The 27,229-nt window shown below is 41.6% G+C and overlaps 1 protein-coding gene across 4 annotated transcripts in view; it reads left to right on the plus strand.

Annotated features, from left to right (window-relative positions):
- Window positions 1-27,229, plus strand: part of LOC132822963 (DNA (cytosine-5)-methyltransferase 3B-like) — a 289,466-nt gene that overhangs the window by 210,497 nt on the left and 51,740 nt on the right. For all 4 annotated transcript variants that reach the window (XM_060836414.1, XM_060836415.1, XM_060836418.1 and 1 more), the window contains 3 exons: window positions 1,434-1,518; window positions 6,770-6,915; window positions 7,242-7,332. In XM_060836414.1, the coding sequence (XP_060692397.1) occupies window positions 1,434-1,518; window positions 6,770-6,915; window positions 7,242-7,332 (322 nt within the window). The remainder of the gene's footprint in view (window positions 1-1,433; window positions 1,519-6,769; window positions 6,916-7,241; window positions 7,333-27,229) is intronic.

A 27,229-nucleotide genomic window follows, 5' to 3' on the forward strand; every position in this document is an offset into this window, starting at 1 on the left:
ATTTGTCCTGCACACTGAACACTACTTTAAATGTTTTCTGTTGCTATTCTACATTGATAGGCAACTATATCAAATATTAATTGCCCAAGTTGTATTCTCAGCCCCTCAAATTCAGCTTTTCTTTTACCTGTCAATGTGGTTTTCATCACATGTGTGTACTTCTCTACCATTGTTTTAAAAGTGCATTGAATTATGGTGACTGTCATTTAGATGCTTCCCTACTTTTACTTTAGTTTTTCTGCCCTCGTTCAAATCTATTTCTGGATCCACTTGTGAATATTCCATTGTTGGGAATTTTCTTTTGTAGTTGAGTTAAAAAGGAGATCTGTACACATTGTACATAAGAACGTGAAAAGTAGGAGCTGGAGTAGGCCATGTGGGCCCTCAAATCTGCCCTGCCGAAGAACAAGATCATGGCTGAATCACCCCAGGCCTCCACTCCTCCTTCATGCCAGCTCAGCACAATGATCAGCTCCCAGAATTCAAAATCTATCCACCTCCTCTTTAAATACTTTCAACAATTTAGCCTCCACAACTTTCTGGACTAGAGAATTTCACACATTTGCTATCTCTTGAGAGAAAAAAAGTTCCTTCACACCTTAGTCTTATATGAATGTCTGCATATTCTGTAACTATGAATGATGATTCAGTGTCACTTGCACTCTACAATAAAAAACATAATAAAGTACAGTGAAACCTTCAACTGTTGCCATAATCCAGTGCCATTTTGAATAGTTTATGAATAAAATTATATTGCTGAAAAAGAGTGCATCTTTGTTCCACCACCTCTGCCATGAGCCCTGAGCTGGCCGACAATACCTGTATTGCCAACCCTCTGTCACTTACGCCGGACTCACCAACATCAGAGTCAGTACTCTTTTAAGCACCATCTCATTGTCGCTGGGTCCACCTTGCTGAGGGGTTAACAATGCCACCTAGTTCACGATTCCACATTCATTCTCAACATCTACCCTGTCAAAGCCACCTTAGAATCTTGTATGTTTTAATATGTTTTGAGATTTAAATAGCACGTTCCGGGGTAAGTCTGCAATGTAATTCTCTCAGAAGCAATCCCTGATGTACTCTAGAAATTCCGCTTCCATGTCATCTTTGCCCATCTGATTTGTCTAGTCAATATGCAGATTAACATCAATTGTTGCACTCTTCTTGTGTTCTTCCAAGAAACCCCCTTTCCTAACTCAACTCTTCTGACCATCAGTTAGAAGTATTCAGCATGTTTAAAATTCTCCATAATTTTTATTCTGTATTTTTCTCAATTCTTTAATTTATCTTTACCTCCATTCCATTATTAGCTAGATTAAACCTTATGGTGTGATTGCTGTGTTAGATTTTAGTTTCTTAAAAAAAGGTTTGGAATTTGTGTATCCAAAAAACTGTAAGTAATGATTTTCAGTTGTTCTTCTTGATTCCAGGACCCACCTAAAATTTACCCAGCGGTACCAGCCGAACATAGAAGGCCAATCAAAGTTTTGTCACTCTTTGATGGGATAGCAACAGGTAAAATGTCAAGAATATTTTTGCATTACAATATGCAAGTTTCTGTGTACATTGATTTTGTGATGAGCCACTGCCAATTATTTCTTGATGTGCGAAAGATTTTTCTCAGCACTTATTCAAATTGAGGAGAGCTTGGGCAGAAGCCTTGGGGAGATGTCAGAAAACAGGATTTCCATGCAAGGTTACTTCAGCCATGGTGATAACCTCATAAGTGGGGAGGCAGTAGTATTGTTACTGGATTGTTAATCCAGGGACCCAGGTAATCTGAACGCCTGGGTTCAAATCCTGCCATGGCAGATGGTGGAATTTGAATTCAGTAAATTGGAATTAAAAGTTTAATGATGACCACAAAGCCATTATCAATTGTTAGGAAAAACCCATCTGGTTCATGAATGTCCTTCAGAGAAGGAAACTGCCATCCTTACCTGGTCTGGCCTACGTGGGACTTCAAACCCACAGCAATGTTGTTGACTCTTAACAGCCCTCTGAGTGATGGGCAATAAATGCTGGTCTAGTCAGCAACACCCTCATCCCATGAATGAATAAAAAACAAGTGAGGTAGTAATCATTAAAAAGTTAGATTCATGGTCACACCTCATATTGATTGCTATTCTAAATACAGGTGGACCAAAGTTGAAAAGCACAGCTTTTAAACAGTAAGCATCATTAAACTTAACTGAGTTGTAGGAAGTAATTTTACACCTACAAATTAAGTTTCACTGGAAGCTATGAATCTGACCTTTTCATCAAGCTGCCGCAGGCCAGAGAAAGGCCCATGCAGGCTGTGTATGCAGCCCATCAGGCCTTGTCAAAGATGCATGGGAGAACAGGTCAGTGGACTTTTTGATTTGCTGCAGAATTGTCATTCTAATCACAGTCTGCTTTAAACTTCCCCTTTTTTGTTGACCTATGCACACATGAGCCTGAGAAACAGCCTGTGTTTGGATAAGCAGGTCATAACAGGAAGGTAAGGAGCAGTGACCAGATTTCAGTTTCCATAGTGCTGGAGCATGCCAGTAAGTGTGCAGGATTGCAATGTGGAGAGAGGAAGGGGAAGCAAGCAGAAAGAGGCCCATTTGAACATGAAGACACTCGGGTGGAGGAATTTGCTGGATGTGTTTCCACCACAGTTCCCTACACTGAACGACTGTAGTTGAGATGGTAGAGCAGGTTCTGTGGTCCTGGGGCAGGGTGTGTGTGGGAGAGAGTGTCTGTGCTTGAGAGAAAATCCATGCATGAGAGAGTAAGAGTCCATGTACAAATGCAAGAGGAAGAGTGCATGAATGTGAGAGGGTGTGTGCTTGCAACAGTGTGTGTATGTCAGAGTGAGTGAGTCTCCAGATGGTGCCATTGGCTATTTCACAGCTTTCTGAAATGATGACAAGACTCTCTGAGCTGACTTGGTTTGCATCGTCCCTTAACAGGTTTTGCATGTGAATTAATTAGTTGGAAAACACAGTTGATTTACTGGTAGTGGTTAATAGATGAAATAAAATCTTGAATGATTTGGTTATGGGAAGAAAAAAAATGTTCACTTGAGTGTAGGAGCACTTCCCAATATTTTTTGAAAAATGGAAAAATATATCTACATTGCAAGCTGAGCCTATAATCCAAAGGCTGGTGGATTGAAATCATCCCACACTATTTACAAAGGGATCTTGGTGCACAGTGGTAGTGTCCCTGTCTCTGAACCAGGAGGTTTTGGTTCAAGTCCTATCTGTTCTAGTAATACCATGTCTGGTTTCTATTTTAGAAACTCTTTTCCCTTTAACAAGCTCTCTTGAATTAATCCACATTTTTCCAAGTGCCTATTAAATCTATCCAAAATAATTATTTCCAGAAGGTCCTCCCCAACATTGAGATTATACTGAGTGGTCAGTAACTGCTGGGACTATCTATACTAAATTTTTGAAGAAGGATGTAGTGATTGCAATTCTCCAGTCCTTTGACACCACCCATCTATCTAGAGAAGATTGAAAACTTATTGCTGGTGTTTGTGTTAATGTGTGTGTAAGTCTGTCTGTGACCCTTCCCTGGGAATCATGACTTGGGGCCTAGTCTGTATGTCTCCAGCTTTATTTCTCAAATGCAAAGGCAAAAAAATGTTTTACTCGTTCACTCAGCCCCTTGCTATTTTATTATGGTATCTTTATTGATTATGCATTTTTATTACTATTTTATTGCTTTGATTTTTCTTTTGTTCAAGGTAGCTCTGTTTTCTTTATACCTCAAATTTATTTTGTAGTTCATGTTTAATGTTGGTGCCCAACCATATCCTTTGGAAATTTGCTCATTGAGTGAAAGAGAATTGAAGTGTGGCCCTTCTTGCAACAAACCTGCTAAGAACCAATTGACCTGTGTTTGACAACATGACCTATATCCATTGTCGTGGGTTTAATCTCTGTAACCTAACATTCTGTAGATTAAATAATTGATTGGAACAGTTCTGGATTTTTACATTTATTTAAATTGAATCCAGTTGATTTCTAGAACTGAACAGTCAATCAGCAATCAAATCTTCATCAATATTTTTCTTCATCTGTAGAAGTTATTCTAATTTGGTTCTACTCTCCCATGTTACCTTTTTATTCTGGACTCCAATAGAACTTCTGATCTTAATTATATCATTCTCATATGCTCTGTTGTGTGATTATCTCGAAACGTTTTCCCTTGTTTTGTCTTGGAAATTTTCTCTTGTTCATCACATCTCCAGATCAATAGTTACTCTTATCTTTTTAAGCTTTTAGTTCTGAATTATCCATCAACATTTTTAGCCTTGCTATCTGTTTTGATATCAGTTTATTTCATTACTAAGGCTTTCTATAAGATGTTTGAAGGTTAATTTTAACTTTTAGCATAGATATTAAGCTGACTTTAAGACTGTGCATGTAATGGGTAGCTGACCCACAATGTAGGTTTCTTACTTGCATTGAAAGTGAAAACTAACCTCTGATGTTTGTCTCAATGACAAAGACATTTCATTCTCTTTCAATAGCTGATAGCTCCCTGAAGCCTTGCCTATCTTTGGCATGGACAATGCTTCTACATCTTGGAAGTCCCTTCTAACAGCTCTCTAACAAAATCCATTCAAGAATCAAGAAACATCTTGCATGTAGATAATTTTTTTCACTTCCTGTTTCCACTTCCTCTTTTGTGACCAGTAATGCTGTGGACATGGTCCTCTGAATTTTCTTCTCTTTCTTTCTCAACACCCAATTCTATCCCATACATCCCCCCATATATTATAAATGAGGATTAATGTACTGCTTCCCTTGTTTCCAACACCTCAAATCTTTAGAATTTCTCACCTCTAAGCTTTCTCAATTCCCCTTGCTTATCCTGTGGCTACTCTTTTCCCTTACTGCTTAGTTTAATTCTTCGCAACCTTGCATAACTTTGGTCCTGTGTATTGATTTTCATTTTATTTTAAATTCTGACACATATATTTATGTTGGGAGGAAAGAATAATTGTGGTCTTGCTGCCATTCATTTTGTCTATAAGCATTTTGACCAGTACTGCATTTTTACTTCTTTCTGCTTTTAGGTTGTTTGACAATAGTAGAACTGGCAAGCTGAAAGAAGACAGAGGGTGGTGGTTGATCGAAAATGTCCATCCAGGATCTCAGTTACCAGTGGTGTGCTGGAAGGATCTGTTTTGGGGCCACTGTTGTTTGTCATCTTTATCAATGATCTGGATGTGGGCATAGAGGGATGGGTTAGTAAATTTGCAGATGACTTTAAGATAGGCAGAGTTGTAGCTAGTGCCAAAGGATGTTGTAGGTTACATAGGGGCATCAGCAAGATGCAGAGTGGGGCTGAGAAGTGGCAAATGGAGTTTAATGCGGAAAATTGTGAGTTAGTTCACTTCGGAAGAAATAATAGGAATGCAGAGTACTGAGCTAATGGTAAAATTCTTGGCAATGTAGATGAACAGAGAGATCTCTGTGTCCTGGTGCATAAATTGCTTAAAGTTACCACCCAGGTTGGTAGGGTTGTTAAGAAGGTATATGGTGTGTTGGCATTTATTGGTAGGAGGATTGAGTTTCAGAGCCACAAGGTCATGCTTCAGCTGTACAAGACACTGGTAAGGTCCCACCTGGAATATTGCATGTAGTTGTGATCACCGCATTATAGGAAGGATGTGGAAGCTTTGGAAAAGATTGGGAGGTGATTTACTAGGATGTTGCCTGGTATGGAAGGAAGGTCTTAGGAGGAAAGGTTGAGGGAACTGAGTCTGTTTTCATTGGAGAAAAGAGAGATGACTTAATCAAGACGAATAAGATAATTAGAGGGTTAACTAGGGTGGACACTGAGAACCTTTTTCCTCAGATGGTGAAGGCTAACATGAGGGTACATAGTTTTAAATTGAGGGGTGATAGATTTAGGACAGATATTAGGGGTAGTTTCTTCACTCAGAAAATAGTAGGGGCGTGAAACGGCCTGCCTGCACCAGTTGTAGACTTACTGACATTGAGGGCATTTAAATGGGCATTGGACAAACACACAGATAATAATGGAATGGTTTTGGCTAGATGGGCATCAGATTATTTTCACAGGTCCGCGCAACATGGAGGACCGAAGGGCCTGTACTGCGCTGTAATGTTCTATGTTCTATATACATTACTCCTAGCCTGAAAAGGATTACACCCCATATGTTTCTACACGTGCTCATTAGTCAGAAAGCAAGAAGAGTCTAGGAACATTGGTTTCTAATTTTCCTTCTTTTCAAAAATGCCAAACTCTTATTAAGTGAACCAAAGATGAGAACCGACTCCATAAAGATCCAGTCCATCTACCAACATAACACCACAACAGCAATGTATGAATTGACAGAAGTACAACTTAGCAGAGCCTCTTCAACGGCACCTCCCAAAAACATGTGACTTCTCCCTCCTAGAAAGACAAGTTACTTGGGAGTAGGGACATCACCAAGCTTCTTACTAAGTTATTCACCACTCTACCCTTGGTATACATCACTGATGCTTCCACATCATTGAATCAAGGAACCTGAAATAGATTTCTGTCCGCATTATCAGAGTATCACACACAATATTTGCAGCATTTCAAGATTCAAGATCATCTTCTCCAGCAGCTAGGAATAAGTGTTGATTTTGTCAGTGACACCCACATCCTAAGAATGGATTTCCTATCCTTCTGTTGTGGCAATATATTAAAATTCCCAATAATATTACCTAAACTGCTATCCCAATACCTGTACTCAGTTAATTGGTGTTTCTCTTGTGTTCTGCAGGCTATTTAGTTTTAAGGGACCTGGGATTTAAAGTAGAGAGATATGTTGCCTCTGAAATATGTGAAGACTCGATTGCAGTAGGAACTGTCCGGCATGAAGGAAAAATCACGTACGTGCATGACGTCAGGAACATCAGCAGGCAAAACGTAAGAGAAACACACGTTATTGGGAGATCAGGATACAGAATAGCAGAGCTGATAATGCGGTTATGGCAAAATCAAAGTTTTTTTTGATCTGATGGGGTACCATTTGATAGTTGTACATCAATTTCATGTGTAATTTCATGTGGAGGGGTGGAGAATGGGAACGGTCACAGCACAAACTACAACTGCATCCAGTAAGGCCTATAATGGTGAAATGTGGCAGTAAATAATAAATCATTCTGCATTTACCATTTCCATATTTTAAGAAGAAAGTTAAAGTTAATTTGACAGGTATCTTATATGGAATCGACTGTGCCTTTTCATTTCAGATTCAGGAGTGGGGCCCGTTTGATTTGGTGATTGGAGGAAGCCCTTGCAATGATCTTTCTATTGTAAACCCTGCAAGAAAGGGTTTATATGGTAGGAATTATTTATTTGTTTTCAAGTAAGGCCAAACCAACACATTTATGATTCTTAAAGTCCTACCTATCAAAGCTTTGATGGCATTTATTTTGTGTTAATCCCTTATTTCTTTCATCCCTCCCTACAAATGTTAGCTCCATTCATTTACACAATCCTCCATCTTCCCAAGAATTGGGATTGTTCACTCCATATCATGAACATCTTCATTGGTCCCATGATGGCCAAACAGTACAGCTGATCCTGCCACGTTTGAAAATGAATCTCGTCAAGGAAGGTGTTTGAGTTCAGGTCTCCAAGTTAGGCCCAATGTTCTGATGTCATAGGCTTTTATAGATGATTTTTGTTTTTTGTTTCATGTTAATTCTGCACATTAACTACTGTTGTCTGAGTGCTGACTAGGTCACTGTTTATTCACCAATATGTGTATTTCTAATGTGCTGACCATTTCTCACCTCCATCCAATTGATTATTGTGAAACGTCATCCAGCAACCTGTCTTGTACAAATATAAGGAAATATATTAAAGCAATGGACATGAAGCAATGCAAAAACATACAAAGAAAGTAGTGAGATGCGAGATGAAAGTGTGAAAATAATATATTCAGCAAAAGAGTGGCTTTGCATAATTTAAATCCACTAAATTAGATACAAGCAGTACAATGATGTGTAATCAGGAAATAGCAAACTTTTTAACTACTTTGAGCCAAATTTCCTTGGAGTTAGATTCATAGGATCTTAGAATCCTTACAGTGCTGAAAAGAGTAATTCAGCCCATTGGGTCTGCATCAACCCTCCAAAGAACATCCCACCCAGGCCTGGCTCATCCTAGCCCATGGCTAATCCCAACTTAGCCTGCACATCCCTGGATACTATCAGACAATTTAGCATGGCCAATACGCCCAACCCATGCATCTTTGTATTGTGGGAGAAAACTGGAGCAACTGACAGAAACCCAGGCAAACACAGGGAGAACATGAAAACTCCACATAAGGCTGGAATTGAACACAGGTCCCTGGCGCTGTGAGCCAGCAGTGCTAACGACTGTACCACCATGCCACTCAGTGTTGATGCTGTAGAAAGTTTAAAATGGCAGGTGTGATCCACAAGTAGATGTGTTGCCTTGAGTTCTGTCAGAGGACGAGCTTATAATGTTGTACTATTTTGAAGTACTTTATGTATAGTACTCACTTCAAGCTACCATACAGAATACTAGTAGTAGATGGAGTGGTAAAGAGGAAACAGGAGAAAACATGGTAACAATTGTCATATTCTGATCTGTCTCTAATTGTTTCCAAGTCCTAATATCCTCAAACTCAAAAATGAGTTGAAAACCTCACAGGCAGGAAACTTAAACTGAGAAGGGCCATTCACCACACCACACTAATACAATTAACTGAGAAATTATAGAGTGCAAAAATAGCCAGGAGCATGTGCTGATGGGGCTGGTGACATCAGCTGGTGATAACAGGCATCAGGATTTGTCAGTGCATGCATTGCTTACGTCACCATGTTCTACGTGAAATAACATCAGTGCAGACTGCCTCACCTGCATAGACTGGTCATTAGTTTTTAAAAGCAATTTAAAAGTCAATGATGGAGTCAGTTTGATTATTTCAGAATCCACTTTATTTTTATAAAAGGAAGAATGCTACCAAATTACTGGGAAAAATTACATACAGTTTGCAGTGAAACTACGCGCTTGTGATTGATAGATGAACATAAAACATATTGACAGCATGCCACACTGTTCCTGGGGAGTGTTGTTGCACTACAACACTGTGTTCCTGCAAGTGTGTGCTCATTGCTGCACCTGGCAGTCATTCACAACAAACAGAATCCATAATTAAATACCATTAACAATTCTAACTGGTACACTAATTTAGTGTAGTTCCTTATGTAAAAGTGGAAATGTCCAACTGAAGCGATCTGAGTGCAAATGGGAACTCAGTCAAAGGTTTTCAGAATGTTGCACCCTGGAGCACGTTGGAACAGAAATAGTGACATAATTACTTATATAATGTTGAACTGTCTGTATTTTTGATATTGTATTTGTGCATTGTAAAAAGAAACAACAATCATTTTAGAGAAAGTCTTCAAGTAGAGATTGGAATGAAATTGGCCAGGTGGATCTCATTGATTATGAGTACCCTGATTGGCTCAGCTCAATTTCCCCAATCAGGGAGCCCTGGCTAACAGATATAAACAAGGATCTCAGAGATTCTTCTCACTCTGGGGACTAGCTGTGAGCTAGCTGATCAGAGTTCATGCACTATACACGTATAGGTAATGGGTGACTTGGTGACGGAATACCGGCTGTGTGATGTTATTTCAGTGGCGATGAGAGAGATCAGTACGATCCTGAAGAAAATTTGCTCATAACAGTCATCTTTGAGTTGGGGTAAGCATCATGCCTTTATTTGGGAAGCTTAATACGTTCGATCTTGCCATCAAAACTGGGTCCAGTGGAAAGAATGCATTTTTCTTTCCGGGCATATGACATTGGGGCAGATAAAAAGCAACGAAAAATTCTTCTCATTGCTTGCAGACCTGCAGCATTTTCGATTATTAGAAGCCTAACTTTCCTTGAGGTAGCAGATAACTAAAACATTTCAAGAGTTGATGGATTTAGTTAAGGAATATTATGAATCCAAGCATCCTGTAATTCTGAGGCACTAATGGTTTTATTTGGCACTTCGAGAACCAGGGGAAATCCTAACCAGGGATTTTTGATGAGGTTAAGGCGAGTGGCAGAGGCATGTGATTTTGGGTTAACCCTGAATGAGATATTGAGAGATAGTTTGTGCTTAATGATGTAACCATGCAAATGCTCCTCCTGGGTCAATAGAAAATGCACAGGTAGGGAATGCGAGCTACAGGGTATCCCAATGGAAGTGGACACCCTCACTTGTCCAACTGAGGTTAGAGAACACCACTTGATTGAAGGCACTTGCATGGCCTCACTCAGGACATCCAGAGCAGAGGCCTGAGGTCAGCCCATAACAAAACCCCAAAACAAAATGGAGCCTCGGCCAAATGGCTAAAATGTTCTTCAGGATCCAGGCTGTGACACCATTGTAGTTGCTGCTGATATGTAAAGACAGTAAAGGAGTCCCACAAGGGTCTGACTTGAGTAAGAGAACTCATAGAGCAGTATCCTGAAGAGTGCAAGCCCTGGAAAGTCCATCTACATGTGGTTTGAAATAGTTAAATTGCTTAGCAATGTCCACATCAGAACCAATCAAAATAAACGTCTGTTAAGTGGTCACCAGTTCTGTTGGAGTTCAGTGCCAGCACAGCTGTGTCAGTGCTTGCAGAAGCAGTCAAGATTTGCTCTAGACTCCAACTGTTAAGTTTGCGTAAGACGTCGGCCATACTGGAATGTATATGAGGGACCTCTTACACAACAAGGATATAACTTCAGTTCTGGTCTCTAATGAAGAGCAGTTACTGCAGTTACCACTGATCATAGTAAAAGGCTCAGGCCCAAGCTTGATGGGACAGAATTGGTTGAGAAAGATTCACCTTAATTGGCTGAACATTTTTTTGATTGAAAATGGCTGCATGAGTGAAGTCGAAGGAGTCAAGGACACCTTACATATTGACCAGAAAGCAATTCTGCAAGGCGCAACCAGTACCATTTGCTTACAGGCGAAAGTAGAAACAGAAATCAGGAGGCTAGAAATTGAAGGAATCCTCAAACCAGTATAGTCTGCAGAATAGGCAGCACTGTTTGTACTGACTGTGAAGCTTGACAGGTTGGTTGCCTTTGTGTGGATTTTAAGCAAATGGTAAACCACTTCTTGCAGCTTGGTAAATACCCAAACCCTTGCAAAGAGGACTTGTATGCAAGTCTGGCAGGGGAGTTCTGTCCTTCACGAAGCTGAGCATGAACCATGCGTACCTGCAATTGCAACTAGCTGAGGAGTCCCAGAAGTATGCCACAATTAATATCCATCAGGGTTTGAATCAAAATATGAGACTGTTTTTTGAGGTAGCATCAGCCTGTACCATTTTCCAGCAGACAACGGAGAATACTTTACGAGGGTTCCTTCAGGTCGCCATTTATCTACAACAAAGAGCTTTTAGGGAACTTGGTCATAGTACTTAAACATTTCTCCAAGGCAGGGGTACACTTTAGGATGGAAAAATGTGAGTTGCAGGCATCCCAAATTCCTACATAGGCTACAGAGACTGGGTTACACTCATTGACAGATAAAGTGTGGCTGATCATGTCTGCAGTGGAGCTTTGGTCGTTCCTTGGATTGGTGAATTATTATGTAGCCCAGCCTCCGTCCTGACACCTTTTACATTTACTATTGATAAAAGGTCAGCCTTGGAAATGGTCATACAGCCAAGAAGTATCCTTTAGGGAAGTGAAAAGCAGTTGTTGTTGTCTAAGGTGTTGGCCCATTGCGGGATGATGTGCTGATATGTGATGCTTCGTCGTCATGGCTCACCAGTGGCCCAACGGAGAGGAACACACGATAGCATAAGCTTCATGGATTTTGGCTAATGCTGAATGCAAATATACCAAGATAGAGAAGGAAGGTTTGGCAGTTATCTTTGATGTGAAAGGTTTCAGCAGTACCTTTACAGAGGTAAATTTGTAATAGTAACAGACCTCAAAACCCTGCTTGGATTACATAGAGAAGCTAAGGCCATGCCGCCCATAGCTTCTAGTTGAATTCATCAGACCTTTATTCTCAGTGCGTACAATTACAAGCTGGAACACCGTCTGGGTGGTCAAGTGGCAAATGCAGATGCCTTGAGCCTCCTCCCAGGGGCAGATACATCACCAGTGGTGCCGCCCCTAGAAGAATCCGTTGTGGTTTTAAACTTTTCAGACACCCTTCTGGCCACCGCTGACAATATCCAACTGTGGACACAAAAAATCCCATCCTGGCAAAACTAAAACAGCTGGTCATGGTGGGGAAACAACAGGGCCATCACAATGAGAATTGAAATCTTTCTGGACCTGGCAAGATCAGATTGTTGGAGAGGATGGCATTTTATTATGAGGAGCAAGAGTGATTGTCCCAAATAAAAATCACTGCCAGAACTTTACCAGAGGTTTCCAAAATGAAGATGTTGACAAGAAGGTCTGTCTGGTGGCCACAGTTGGATGCTGACATAGCCGCATTGGTGGGGCAGTACCCAGAGTGCCAACTGAACAAAAATTAGTGCGTGCGGCTCCCCCTATATTTGTGGGAATGGCTAGGTAAACCCTGGGCTCAGTTCCATGTTGACCATGCCGGTCCTTTCATGGGCTCAATGTACTTGGTCATTGTGGATTCAAAGTCGTTGGACATGCACAGAGTTCATTCGTCAAATTCAGGAATGCTCGAAAGCTGTGAGCATTGTTTGCAAGACACGGACTCCCAGAAGTATTGATCAGAGATAATGGGATGTCATTTACCAGCAGGGATTTCACATATTTCCTACAGTCAAATGGCATTCGGCATGTTTCGACAGCTCCATACCATTCATTGTCCAATGGTCTGGTGGAAAAAGCAGTCCAAACATTGAAGGCAAGCTTAAAGAAATAGCTGAAAGCTTCACTCAATACTACTCTCCTGGTTGCTGTTTGATTATAGGACCACTCATCATGCAACTACACGGATATCTGCTGCAGGGAGAAGACTCCACACCAGGTTAAAACTGAGGGGTGAAATGGCATCAGGAATGCCAATGCCAGCCACGTGCCTCCACTAAATGAGAGTCCATTTACTTCAGGGGATGTCAAAACCACAGAAATGGCCCTGCGTAGCTACAAGGCAAGGTCACCATGAGATCAGGTCCTGTGACATATAAAGTTCAGGAGCTGAGGTAGTCCTGAACAAACATGTGGATCACATGAAAGTTGTTACCTTTCAAACAGTGCAGGAGCAAAACACACCCACCCCTTCAGAACAGCCAGCAAGGCCATCAGAAACCACTAGTTCTCCCCTTCCATGTAGCATAAAAGAAACCTCAGAGTTTGAGATGGATGCAGTGGATGTCACAGCCTTGATACAATTGCCACCTGAAGAAGAGGAAGAATTTCTTCAGAGTGCAAGGGACAGGCTACGTTCTGGTACATACCGCTCATGTCCAAATCAATCGGACGAATTAGACCTAGGGCGAAATATCCCAGGAGAAGCTATGAGAAACAGAACAGGCCGACAACCCTGAAATGGTGTGGTGGGTGGGGGGGGTGGGTTGTGATGTAGTGTTTGGAGTGAGGTTGGCCAGGTGAATCTTTGATTGGGGCTGTTAACCTGGGCCAATCAGGGAGCGCTGGCTGACAGATGTAAACAGGTGTATCAGGGATTCTCGTCAGTCCAGGGACTGGCTCTGGGCTAGCTGATCAGAGTCCATGTACTGTGCACCAAATCAAGAGTGAGTTGGTGGCAGAAAACCAACCTCCCGGGAGCTTCTTCACTTCACATTAGTTTATGTTTAAGACAACAAATGCATATTTCAAATCTCGCATGCTTTATTTTATTCTGTCTGTTTAGTTGATGCACAGATCTGTAGTGATGTCACTGGGAGATCTCGTCTGTGAGAGAATCTGAGTTAAGTAGTGCAAGGGAACAACAAAAAGAATGTAAAATTGTTGTTGAGTATTGTTGGACTAATTTTAATTCTTCTATTTCGTTTTGTGATGCTTAGTAATGCCTTTAAGCCAGCCCTCCCAATGTTGTAACTTACTGTAGAATATAAAACAAAAGGTAAATGTAGCAAGAAATATAAGACCATAAGATATAGGAGTGGAAGTAAGGCCATTCGGCCCATCGAGTCCACTCCGCCATTCAATCATGGCTGATGGGCATTTCAACTCCACTTACCCGCATTCTCCCCGTAAATATGTCCCTAAGTTGTCCTCAGAAGCATCCACACTTTTTCTAAATGAACTGACAATATGCAAGACCTCAGTGGCAGATTGAAGATTTACAATTGTTAACTACATAACTGATTTATTTAAATGGCTGCTATCCAATGGTGAAATTCTCTCTTTTGGTGTGGAATGCTGCAAACTGTGAATGCATATTTGTGAACGATTGAGTTTTCAGAAATTATATGTGTTTTGGAATCTTATGTAATCAGAACATAAATTTTTGAGGATTAGCCTGAGCTGAAACCTGATGGGAAAGCAAGTATAAATTATACTAACTTTGTTTCCCCTTATTGCTCTCTCTTCATTGCTTCAATAATTAAAATAATACCTTCCCCATGAATATTTAATAGAATTCAACAATGTCTCACAATATCAATGACTTAAGAGTTATGATTAGATTCTTGTAGATGCTAAACTGTAAATCAAGAGTGCCTGGAAGAGCTGCTTTGCTTGCTAAATCACTCCTAATAAGTACATTGTGAATGGTATTGAAATCATGAACAAGGACAAAGTTGAAATTGGTCTCGAACAATGTTCCCTTTAAAAATTTTTGTGTATAGCCAATTTATTTAACTGCATTGCAGTGCTCAAAATACATAGGGGTGGTGGGTAAATCCACTCCTGGAAATTTACAAATCACCTGGGAAAATTCCATCTCCATGACAAGCAATCAGTCTCTGCAGGTAGAATGGAAAGGGAAGGAGCTGCTTTGTCAGTCATTGGTTGGTCTCTCCTATGCTTGCTGCTAGTACTGAACGTGAGAAAACCAGGCTGTGATTGGAAGAACAAGATGAGTAGCAGCAGTCAACAATATTGGTGGGAATTGGAAGTGAATCTGGTGGGAGGAGAGTTCAGAGTGACACTGACTTTGTCTGAGGTTGTGGAGTTAGGCCAAGGATCAGACAACATGGCTGAGGGGGTGGAGGAAAATGAGGCCTCAAAGTAGGCAGAGAGGAGCTGTGAGGCGTTGGGGGAGAGAGAGAGGAGCCTGCAGTGGGAAGAAAGCACCAGAGGCGCTACCATTGGGGAGGGAGGGTCTGCAATTGGAGGGGGTAAAGGACTGCACCTGGGGTAAAGGAGCTTCAAAGAAGGCAGAGGGTATGGAAAGGGGAATGATTGTTGCAAAGAGAAATGAGCGTTTGCAAAATAGATAAATGGTTTGTGAATTGCTGACATTATCTGCAAATGGTGGAAAGAGTCTGAAACAGGAGTGAAGGTGTGCAAAAGGTGGAGAAAACATTTTAAACTATTCAGCAAAGGAATACTAACCTAACTGGGGAACAGGAAAACTGAAGTAATTAATTATTTGCAAATTAATGTGAAGTTCCTAGATTAAAAATACAGGGGTTAGGAACTACTACTTGGAGGAAAATAAAATAGTGATATATTAAAACATAGATGAGGTTTTGGGAGAAATGATGAGTAGGTTTGTGGATGATACAAAGATTGGCCAGCTGGGTGACAGTGAGGTGGAAGGTCTTAGGTTACGGAAAAATATAAATAGATTGGTCGGATGGGCAAATCAATGGCAGATAGAATTTAACCCTAAGGTCATGCACTTTTGAAGAACAAATAACAATAACAGCACAGGAACAGGCCCTTTCGCCCTCCAAGACTGCGCTGACATATTTTGCCATGTCATACTAAAACTGTCTTCACTTACAGCATCCATATCCCTTTATTCTCTTCATATTCATGTATCCGTCCAGGTCTTTCTTTGATGCTGCTGTTGCATCTGCTTCCCCACCACCTCTGGCAACGTGTTCCAGGCACTCACCATCCTTTGTGTGAAAAACTTGCCTGGCACACCATTTAAACTCCCCCCGCCCCCGCCTCCCACCTTGAACCTGTGTCGCCTAGTAATTGACCCGTCCACCCTGGGAAAAAGCCTCATACTTTCCACTCTATCTATGTCATTCACAATTTTATAAACTTCTACTAGGTTGCCCCTCAACCTCCTGCATTCCACTGAAAATGAACCCAGTCTATCCAACCTTTCTTCATATCCCCTATACCAGGCAACATCCTGGTAAAACTTTTTTGTACCCTCACCAAAGCATCCACATCCTTCTGGTAGTGTGGTGACCAGAACTGTATGCAATATTCCAAGTGTGGCCTAACTGAAGCTCTGTCAAGCTGCAGCATAACTTGCCTATCCTTATTACTGTTGAAAAATGTGGTGCTGCCTGGCCTGCTGTGTTTTTCTAGCACCACATTTCTCAACTCTGGTACTCCAGCATCTGCAGTCCTCACTTTCTCCTCTCCTTATTACTGTGTCCCTTCCAATGAAGGCAAGCATGCCACATACTTTTTGTGTTATCTTATCTACATGCGCTGCCACCTACAGTGATCTGTGGACCTTCCAACCCAGATCCCTCAGTGTATCAATACTCTTAAGAGTTCTGCTATTCACTTATAATTTCCACCTGAACTTGATCTTCCAAAATGTATTACCTTACATTTGCCTGGATTAAACTCCACCTGCCACTTTTCTGCATTGTGCATCTCCAACTGATTTATATCCTGCTGTATTCTCTGACAATCCTCCTCACTATTTGCAACTCCATCAATCTTTGTATTGTCCACAAGTTATTAATTAGAACAGCTACATTTTCCTCCAAATCATTCACATAGACTATGAACAGAAGAGGTCCCAGCACTGATCCCTGTGGAATCACCGTGATGTGGGCGGCACGGTGGCACAGTGGTTAGCACTGCTGCTTCACAGCGCCTGAGACCTGGGTTCATTTCCCGACTCAGGCGACAGACTGTGTGGAGTTTGCACGTTCTCCCCGTGTCTGCGTGGGTTTCCTCTGGGTGCTCCGGTTTCCTCCCACAGTCCAAAGATGTGCGGGTCAGGTGAATTGGCCATGCTAAATTGCCCATAGTGTTAGGTAAGGGGTAAATGTAGGGGTATGGGTGGGTTGCGCTTCGGCGGGTCGGTGTGGACTTGTTGGGCCGAAGGGCCTGTTTCCACACTGTAAGTCTAATCTAAACCACTAGTCACAACCTTCCATTCCAAAAAGCATCCTTCCACCTCTACCCTTTGTCTTCTATGATTAAGCCAGTTTTGTATCCTTCTCGTCAGCTCACCCCTGATATTTTGACTTCATCTTTTGTACCAGTCTGCCATGAGGGACATTGTCAAAGATTTTACTGAACTTCATGTAGACAGCATCAACTGCTTTTCTCTCACCAATCATTTTCGTCACTTCCTCAAAAAACTCGATTAAGTTAGTGAGGCATGACCTCCCCCCACCCAAAACTATGCTGTCCATTGCTCCTAACTCAGTTTGCTTCTAAATGCATATAGAAGTTACATGCTAAGGAAATACTCAATGAATGGCAGGACAGAAGCTGAGAAAAACAGAAAGATTTTTGGGTGCTTGTCCACAGATCCCTGAAGACGGCAGGACAGCTAAACGGGGTAGTTAAGAAGGCATACGGGAAACTTGCCTTTATCAGTTGTGACGTAGACTATAAGAATGGGAGGGTTATTTTGAACCTATAAATAACTTTGGTTAGGCCATAGTTGGAGTATGGTGTGCAATTCTGGTCACCACAATATAGAAAGGATGTGTTTGCGCTGAAGGGAATACACAAGAGATGCATCAGGATGTTCTTGAGCTGGAGCATGTTAACTATGAACAGAGGCTGGATAGACTCAGGTTGTTTCCTGCCAGCAGAGAAGGCTGAGGAGGATCTGATCAAAGTATATAAGATTATGAGAGACATGGACAGGCTAGACGTAAAGCAGCTACTGCCTTTAGTTGAAGAGTCTGGAACAAGGGAGCATAATTTTAAGGTGAAAGGCTGGAACTTTAGAGGGGATTTGGAGAAAATTTCATCCAGCAGGTGGTGGGAATCTGTAATGTACTGCCTGGGAGGGTAGTTGTCTCACAAAACCTCACAAACTTTGAGAAGTACTTGGATGAGCACTTGAAATGTCATACTATTCAAGGCTGTGGGCCCAGTGCCGGAAAGTGGGGCTAATGTAGATTTAGAGTAATTTACAGACTTGATGGGCCAAAGAGCCTCTTATTTACTGTGTGATTATATGAAAGTAAATGGAATTGTAATGAACATTTTCAATTGTACAACTTAATATTAAACAGTTTCAATATATAAACATTTGCCATTTATGAGTTATCATATCTGAAGGTGTCTTACATACTATGAGGTGCTTACATAATAGGCAGTTGTGTTAGAAGATTATGAATGGTGATGAAGGGCTTTTGCATAACACGTTGATTTTCCTGCTCCTCGGATGTTGCCTGACCTGCTGTGCTTTTCCAGCACCACTCTAATCATGACTCTGGTCTCCAGTATCAGCAGTCCTCATTTTCGCCTAGTTGATTTTAACCTTAATATGAATCCTCTTGCAAGGATACCTATGTTGAAGAAGTTCTCCTCCTCTCTCTGCAAGGATTTCCTTGAGTCCCTCTCTTGCTGCAACCCCCTCTATTCTGAAGATTCTTGATGAAGGGCCTTTGTGTGAAATGTCGATTTTCCTGCTTCTCTGATGCTGCCTGGCCTGCTGTGCCTTTCTAGCACCACTCTATTCTTGACTCTGATCTCCAGCATTTGCAGTTTTCACTTTCGCCTAGTTGTATTAGAAACAAACACAGTGGTTTAGCTGTGACCAGTGCAGTGAAGAAATAAATTTGTTTAGACTGATTACATTTTGAGTAAAGAAGGGTATTTTCAACAAATCACTTGTTACTAATATATACTCCCTCCACCGCTGATGTTCAGTAGCAGTGTATGACATCTACAAAGTGCATTGTAGAAATTCACCAGCATCCTCCAAATCCATGACCACAGGCATCTAGAAGGTCAACGTCGGCAAATATTTGGGAACCCCTTCATCTGCATGTTCTCCTCCAAGTCACGTACTACTGGGGCCTAGAAACATACTGCCATTCCTTCAGTATCACTGGGTCAAAATCCTGGAATTCCTTCCTTAGAACATGTGGCTGTACCTACTGCAAATAGACTGCAACAGTTCAAGAAGGCAGTTCACCCCTACCTTCACAAGAGCAATGAGACAGCCAACAAATGCTGCCCTAGCCAGTGATGCCCACGTTCTGTGAATGAATTAAAAAAAGTTGTATCTGTTTCTGCAATTTCAGGATAGCTGTTTGTTAACATTTCCCCAAGGGTATATATTACATCGTTATGAATAAGTTTAAAAGCTATGGTTAACTCAGCAGGGCTTCAGATATCACAGTTTGACTGACAGCTTAGTGAGATTACTAAAGAGTTCACTCTGTTTGATGTGGGTAGTAAACTAGATTTTTGATTTTAAGCAATTAATGATATAAAATGCAAAAACTTTGAATGAATTTTATGGATCAAAGTTTTTTCTTCATTACTTGGTGTGTAGAGTGATAACTGTATTAGATTGTTGGCTTATTGATATATATTCATCCCCACATGACTCCTGAAGTCTGCACATGGTTAACACTGGCTGATGACTATGGTGGTGTCATGGAACTAAGAGTTTAATTGGTGGTTAGGATTGTGAGTTGGTATTGAGTTCACATGGAGGTATGGAGGAGCTGTGGGAAGGAAATCTTATCATCAAGGGCTGGAACGAGAGGTCCCAGATAACCAAGCTGGACTTTTTAACCAGCCTTCGACAGTTGCCTGCCCTAAGATCAAATAAATTTTGTTTCTGGAGTCAACTGGCTGGGTTCAATACCTTGTGCTCTCCACCACCAACCCATTCCACTGCAAGAGTCATTCAAAATTTCCTACATAAACCATCCACCTCCGTTGCTAATGTTCAGCCAAAGTATAAGATGTCTATTCATTTTAGAGAAGCAAAAGGAATTTTGAACTATATAAATAAAACTTTAAAGAATAAGTTGTAGTTAATTATGCTTAAACTGTGCAGTGTTTTGTTTACTTCATGAGTACTTTGTCAAGTTCTGTTTACTGAGACAAAAGGAACAAGGTTTACAGAAGGACCTTGAGGCTGATTTTGAGTGTCTGATGATTAATGAAACCCATAGCCTGGAAAGAAGGCAACTGGAAAAACACTGGCAGCACGTAGAGCAGGAACCACAATTTGATTTGTAAATTTGAAAGATTGTTACATAAGAACAAGGGATGATGTCATAATGTGGTTGAAAGTGTAGGTTGGTGTTTCTGAAATTGTGAAATGACAGGAATTCACAGTTAAGAAGAACAGCATCCATAACAGTAACGCAGAGATAAACTGTAAAACTTTGAATTCTGGAAGCGTGAAATAAAAAATAGATATGCTGGATATACACAGTTGGTCCATTAGCATCTAAAAAGAGAAAATAAACTAATCTTTCAACACGGAACCTTCAACAAAATTTGTAAAAAGCAAAGGCGGGAAAGTAACATAGATAACTAACTACAGTGATAGCAACGAGTTTCATCACATCATCAGATTTACCTTGGACTACTCTTTAGTATCTGTCTCGTTCTTGGACTCATGCATCTCCATCAAGGATAGGCACCTTAACACCTCGCAGTACCACAAACCTACGGATAACCTACGATGCTACACTTAGAGTCATAGAGATGTACAGCATGGAAACAGACACTTCGGTCCAACCCGTCCATGCCGACCAGATATCCCAACCCAATCTAGTCCCACCTGCCAGCACCCGGCCCATATCCCTCCAAACCCTTCCTATTCATATACCCATCCAAATGCCTCTTAAATGTTGCAATTGTACCAGCCTCCACCACATCATCAGGCAGCTTATTCCTTATGCGTACCACCCTCTGTGTAAAAAAAGTTGCCCCTTAGGTCTCTTTTATATCTTTCCCCTCTCACCCTAAACCTATGCCCTCTAGTTCTGGACTCCCCGACCCAAGGGAAAAGACTTTGTCTATTTATCCTATCCATGCTCCTCATAATTTTGTAAACCTCTATAAGGTCACCCCTCAGCCTCTGACGCTCCAGAGAAAACAGTCCCGGCCTGTTCAGCCTCTCCCTGTAGCTCAGATCTTCCAACCCTAGCAACATCCTTGTAAATCTTTTCTGAACCCTTTCAAGTTTCAAAACATCTTTCGGATAGGAAGGAGACCAGAATTGCTCGCAGTATTCCAACAGTGGCCTAACCAATGTCCTGTACAGCCACGACATGACCTCCCAACTCCTGTATTCAATACTCTGACCAATAAAGGAAAACATACCAAACGCCTTCTTCACTATCCTATCTACCTGCAACTCCATTTTCAAGGAACTATGAACCTGCACTCCAAGATCTCCTTGTTCAGCAACACTCCCTAGGACCTTACCATTAAGTGTATAAGTCCTGCTAAGATTTGCTTTCCCAAAATGCAGCACCTCACATTTATCTGAATTAAACTCCATCTGCTACTTCTCAGCCCATTGGTCCATCTGATCAAGATCTCATTGTAATCTGAGGTAACCGTCTTCACTGTCCACTGTACCTCTGATTTTGGTGTAATCTGCAAACTTACTAACTATACCTCTTATGCTCGCATCTAAATCATTTATGTAAATGACAAAAACTAGAGGACCCAGGACCTATCCTTGTGGCACTCCACTGGTCACAGGCCTCCAGTCTGAAAAACAACCCTCCACCACCATCCTCTGTCTTCTACCTTTGAGCCAGTTCTGTATCCAAATGGCTAGTTCTCCCTGTGTTCCATGAGATCTAACCTTGCTAATCAGTCTCCCATCGGAACCTTGTTGAACGCTTTACTGAAATCCATATAGATCACATCTACTGCTCTGCCCTCATCAATCTTCTTTGTTACTTCTTCAAAAAACTCAATCAAGTTTGTGAGACATGATTTCCCTCGCACAAAGCCAAGTTGACTATCCCGTATCAGTCCTTGCCTTTCCAAATACATGTACATCCTGTCCCTCAGGATTCCCTCCAACAACTTGCCCACCACCGAGGTCAGGTTCACCGGTTTATAGTTCCCTGGCTTGTCTTTACTACTTAAACAATGGCACCACGTTTGCCAACCCTCAGTCTTCCGGCACCTCACCTGTGACTATCAATGATACAAATATCTCAGCAAGAGGCCCAGCATCACTTCTGTAGCTTCCCACAGAGTTCTCAGGTACACCTGATCAGGTCCTGGGGATTTATCCACTTTTAACCGTTTGAAGACATCCAGCACTTCCTCCTCAGTAATCTGGACATTTTGCAAGATGTCACCATCTATTTCCCTACAGTCTATATCTTCCATATCCTTTTCCACAGCAAATATTGATGCAAAATATGAATTTAATTTCTCCCCCATTTTCTGTGGCTCCACACAAAGGCCACATTGCTGATCTTTGAGGGGCCCTATTCTCTCCCTAGTTACCTTTTTGTCCTTAATATGTTTGTAAAAACCCTTTGGATTCTCCTTAATTCTATTTGCCAAAGCTATCCCATGTCCCCGTTTTGCCCTCCTGATTTCCCTCTTAAGTATACTCCTACTTTCTTTATACTCTTCTACGGATTCACTCGATCTATCCTGTTCTTACCTGACATATATTTCCTTCTTTTTCTTAACCAAACTCTCAATTTCTTTAGTCATCCAGCATTCCCTATACTTACCAGCTTTCCCTTTCACCCTGACAGGAATATATTTTCTCTGGATTTTTGTTATCTCATTTCTAAAGGCTTCCCACTTTCCAGCCATCCCTTTACATGCGAACATCTGCTTCCAATCAGCTTTCAAAAGTTTTTGCCTAATATCGTCAAAATTGGCCTTTCTCCAATTTAGAACTTCAACTTTTCGATCTGGTCTATCCTTTTCCATCACTATTTTAAAAGTGTTCCAAAGTGCTCCCCCACTGACACCTCAGTCACCTGCCCTGCCTTATTTCCCAAGAGTAGGTCAAGTTTTGCACCTTCTCTAGTAGGTACATCCACATTCTGAATCAGAAAATTGTCTTGTACGTGCTTAAGAAATTTCTCACCATCTAAACCTTTAACATTATGGCAGTCCCAGTCGATGTTTGGAAAGTTAAAATCCCTTACCATAACTACCCTATTATTCTTACAGATAGCTGAGATCTCCTTACAAGTTTGTTTCTCAATTTCCCTCTGACTATTGTGGGGGGGGGGACTATAATACAATCCCAATCAGGTGATCATCCCTTTCTTATTTCTCAGTTCCACGCAAATAACTTCCCTGGATGTACTTCCAGGAATATCCTCCCTCAGCACAGCTGTAATGTTATTCCTTATCAACAATGCCACTCTTTTGCCTCCTTTTCTATCCTTCCTGTAGCATTAGTATCCTGGAACATTAAGCTGCCAGTCCTGCCCATCCCTGAGCCATGTTTCCGTAATTGCTATGATATCCCAGTCCCATGTTCCTAACCATGTCCTGAGTTCATCTGCCTTCCCCGTTAGGCCCCGTGCATTGAAATAAATGCAGTTTAATTCACTAGTCCTACTTTGTTCCTGCCTGCCCTGACTGTTTGACTCACTTCTGTTCTCAGCTGTACCCATCTCAGATCGATCCCTTTCCTCACTATCTCCTTGCCCCCCCCCCCCAAGCAGTTCTAGCAAATTTCCCTGCCAGTATATTAGTCCCCTTCCAATTTCGTGCAACCCGTCCTTCTTGTACAGGTCACTTCTACTCCAAAAGAGATTCCAATGATCCAAAAAAGTGAATCCTTCTCCCATACACCAGCTCCTCAGCCATGCATTCATCTGCTCTATCCTCCTATTCCTGCCCTCACTAGCTCATAGCACTGGGAGTAATCCAGATATTACTTCCCTTAAGGGCCTCTTTTTTAAATTTCTGCCTCTCTGTAATCTCCCTTCAGAGTCTCAACCTTTTCCCTTGCAATGTTGTTGGTTCCAATATGGACAATGACCTCCTGCTGGCACCTCTCCCCCGTGAGAACATTCTGCACCCTCTCTGAGACATCCTTGATCCTGGCACCAGGGAAACAACACACCATTCTGCTTTTTGTCTGCTGACCACAGAAACATCTGTCTGTACCTCTGACTACTGAATCCCCGAACACAATTGATCTCTTGGAAGCCGACGTACCCCTCGTTGCATTAGAGCCGGTCTCAGTACCAGAAACTTGGCTGTTCCGGCTACGTTCCCTTGAGAATCCATCTCCCCCTACATTTTCCAAAACAGCATATCTGTTTGAAATGGATATATCCACAAAAGACTCCTGCCCTAGGTGCTGACCTCTCTCACCTTTCCTGGAGTTAACCCATCTATGTGACTGTATCTGAGACTTTCCCCCCTTCTGATAATTGCCATCCATCACGTACTGTTGCTGTTGCAAATTCCTCATCACCTCTATCTGTCTCTCCAACCGATCCACTCGATCTGATAAGATTCATATTCAACAGCATTTATGGCAGATATAATCCGCAGTAACCCTTAAACTCTCTTAAAACTCCCACATCTGACAAGAAGTACATATCACTGCAAAGGCCATTTTTGCTCCTTCACAATCTACAGACCCAGAAAATAACACTGTCTTATTCCTCTACAAACACTGCCCCAGGTTAAATTAATAGCTATGGCTTATATTTCAAGAGACTTATCTCCAAAAACATATAATCAAGAAAGAATCCACTATACTCGCTACTGCAGCCTTTCTCTTGGACAGACTTAAAACACCAATTAACTTATCTGATTCTGTGCTGCGAACTTTGCCTAACAGTTCCTCCAAGATGAGTTGTGAATTTCACTGTTTGTTAATTTTCCCAGATGCACTCCAGTGTCCAGCGGTACACTAATTCAAACAACAAAGGCAGTAACTGTGCAGGTTCTCTCTCTCTCGTTCTCTCTCTCTCTCGTTCTCTCTCTCTCTCTCTCTCCCTCTCTCTCCTGCACTGTCCTCCCCATGTGCTTCCTTTGTCTGCTCTTCTCCATTTTAAAACTGCTGTTGTTTTGACTTTTTTTTCCCCCCAAGTTCCAAAACAATGCAACAGCATATGAAACAGTAATTGCTGCTCCTGGAATTCGAGGAAATCACCTCCAACACCTAAAATACCTCAAAAAAAGGAGCAACTCTTACAGCCAGAAATTTTTCCCGTCCTCCATCTTGGATTACCCAGAATCCTGTTCTCTAGCTTCCACCCGAAACACATTAAAACAGGCTTCCCCTACGGATAAGCTCTCTGCATACACAGGATCTGTTTAGATAAGAAGGAACGTGACAGCCACTTGAAAGTGCTCAAGGATGCCCTCATAAGGACATGGTACGATGCTCAACTCATCAACCACAGTTCTGACGTGCCACTGCAAGAAACCGCAACTACCTCTCAGGAGACAGACATGGGCTGCAACAGACAGGGTACCCTTCATTGTCCAGTACTTACCGGGAGCCGAATGACCCCACCATGTTCTTTGCAGCCTGCAAAACATTATCGATGAGAACGGGTACATTGCCAAGACCTTTCCCATGCCTCCTCCTCTTGTCTTTAAACAACCACTTAACCTTAAATAGGTCATGATTCATAGCAAACTGCCCGGCCTTCAGGAAAACAACACCGTAAGACCCTGCCACAGCAGCTGCAGCAAGACATGTCAGAGTATCCACATGGGTAACGCCATTCCATGTGGGGAATTCTCCCACCATCTATGCAGCAAGTTCTCATGTGACTTGTCCAACATGGTCTATTTCATACGCTGCAGGCAAGGATGCCCTGAGGCATGGTACATTGGTGAGACTGAGCAGATGCTACGACAACAAATGAATGGACACCGCGCAACAATCAACAGACGAGAGCATGCCCTCCAAGGTAGAGAACACTTCAGCTGTCCGGGAAATTCAGCCTCGTACCTTTTGGGTGGCCATCCTCCAAGGCAGACTTCAGGACAAGCAACAATGCAGATTGGTTGAGCAGAAGCTCTTAAAGTTCAGTACACATGGGAATGGCCTCAACTGGGACCTTAGGTTCATGTCACACTACAAATGACCCCACTGCACGATAGACACTCTCTTTCTTTCTTTCTTTCTCTCTCTCGCTCTCTCGGTCACACACACACACACACACACACACACACACACCGTCCCTCATACAGAAGCTCTCATATGCACATACATACACCCCCCATACTCACACCAACACACACACCCTCTCACACATACCCCATCACACTCACACACACACTTAACCAAACTTACACACACACTCTATGACGCGCACTCTCATCCAAGCATACACAATCACATGCACACTCAATCTGTCACTCCTACATGAGCTTTTGGGATGAATTTGTTTTTTTGCAGAATTACATTTTTATTTGCTCAAAAACTGCATGAATCCATGTAAAGAGGGTTTGTCAGTCTGACATAGCATTGGGACACAGACAGACTCCACACCTATTGTTTTAAAAAGCTTGAGAATGTAATTTACAAGAAGTTCTGGGATTTACATATCAAAGAACAGAAACCAGCATATGCCATTACAAAAACTGAAAGTTTTAATCTAAAATTGTTTACTGTACCACATCTCCATGACACTGGACTCCTTTGGCTGCAGGTTCTGTGAGCATGATCTTATTCTCCTTAATGACCTGATGAAGGAGCGGCGCTCCGAAAGCTAGTGCTTCCACATAAACCAGTTGGACAATAACCTGGTATAGTGTGATTTTTAACTAGATAAGTAAAGAATATGAAGGATAATGATTACTAATTTATCAAGACAGACCAATTGGTTTAGTTGTCTGTTCAGCTAATAGATATTAAAAATTCAGACGGCTGTTGTACAGAATGGTCATTAGTCATTTGAGTAACTCAAAAGATTTTCAGTATACGGGTTTTTTTTATTGTATAGTGGAATTGTTCAAGCGTTAATGTCCTAATGATGGTGCTGCAGGGAGTAGTAAATGAATAGTGCCATCAGCAGGTGCCCAGGTGAACTGTAATGTATAATTTATAATGTAGTTTATTTCTAATTTTCAAAGATTTGAAACTTTATGGCTTCAAAGTTCGTGCAGGGATTTTAAACCTGTCAACATTTTATGTGGATAAAGTATTCACATTGTGGTTTATAGACAACAATGAAGTGTATTTTAT

Source organism: Hemiscyllium ocellatum, chromosome 15, assembly GCF_020745735.1.
Source record: "Hemiscyllium ocellatum isolate sHemOce1 chromosome 15, sHemOce1.pat.X.cur, whole genome shotgun sequence".
NCBI classification, from domain to species: domain Eukaryota; kingdom Metazoa; phylum Chordata; class Chondrichthyes; order Orectolobiformes; family Hemiscylliidae; genus Hemiscyllium; species Hemiscyllium ocellatum.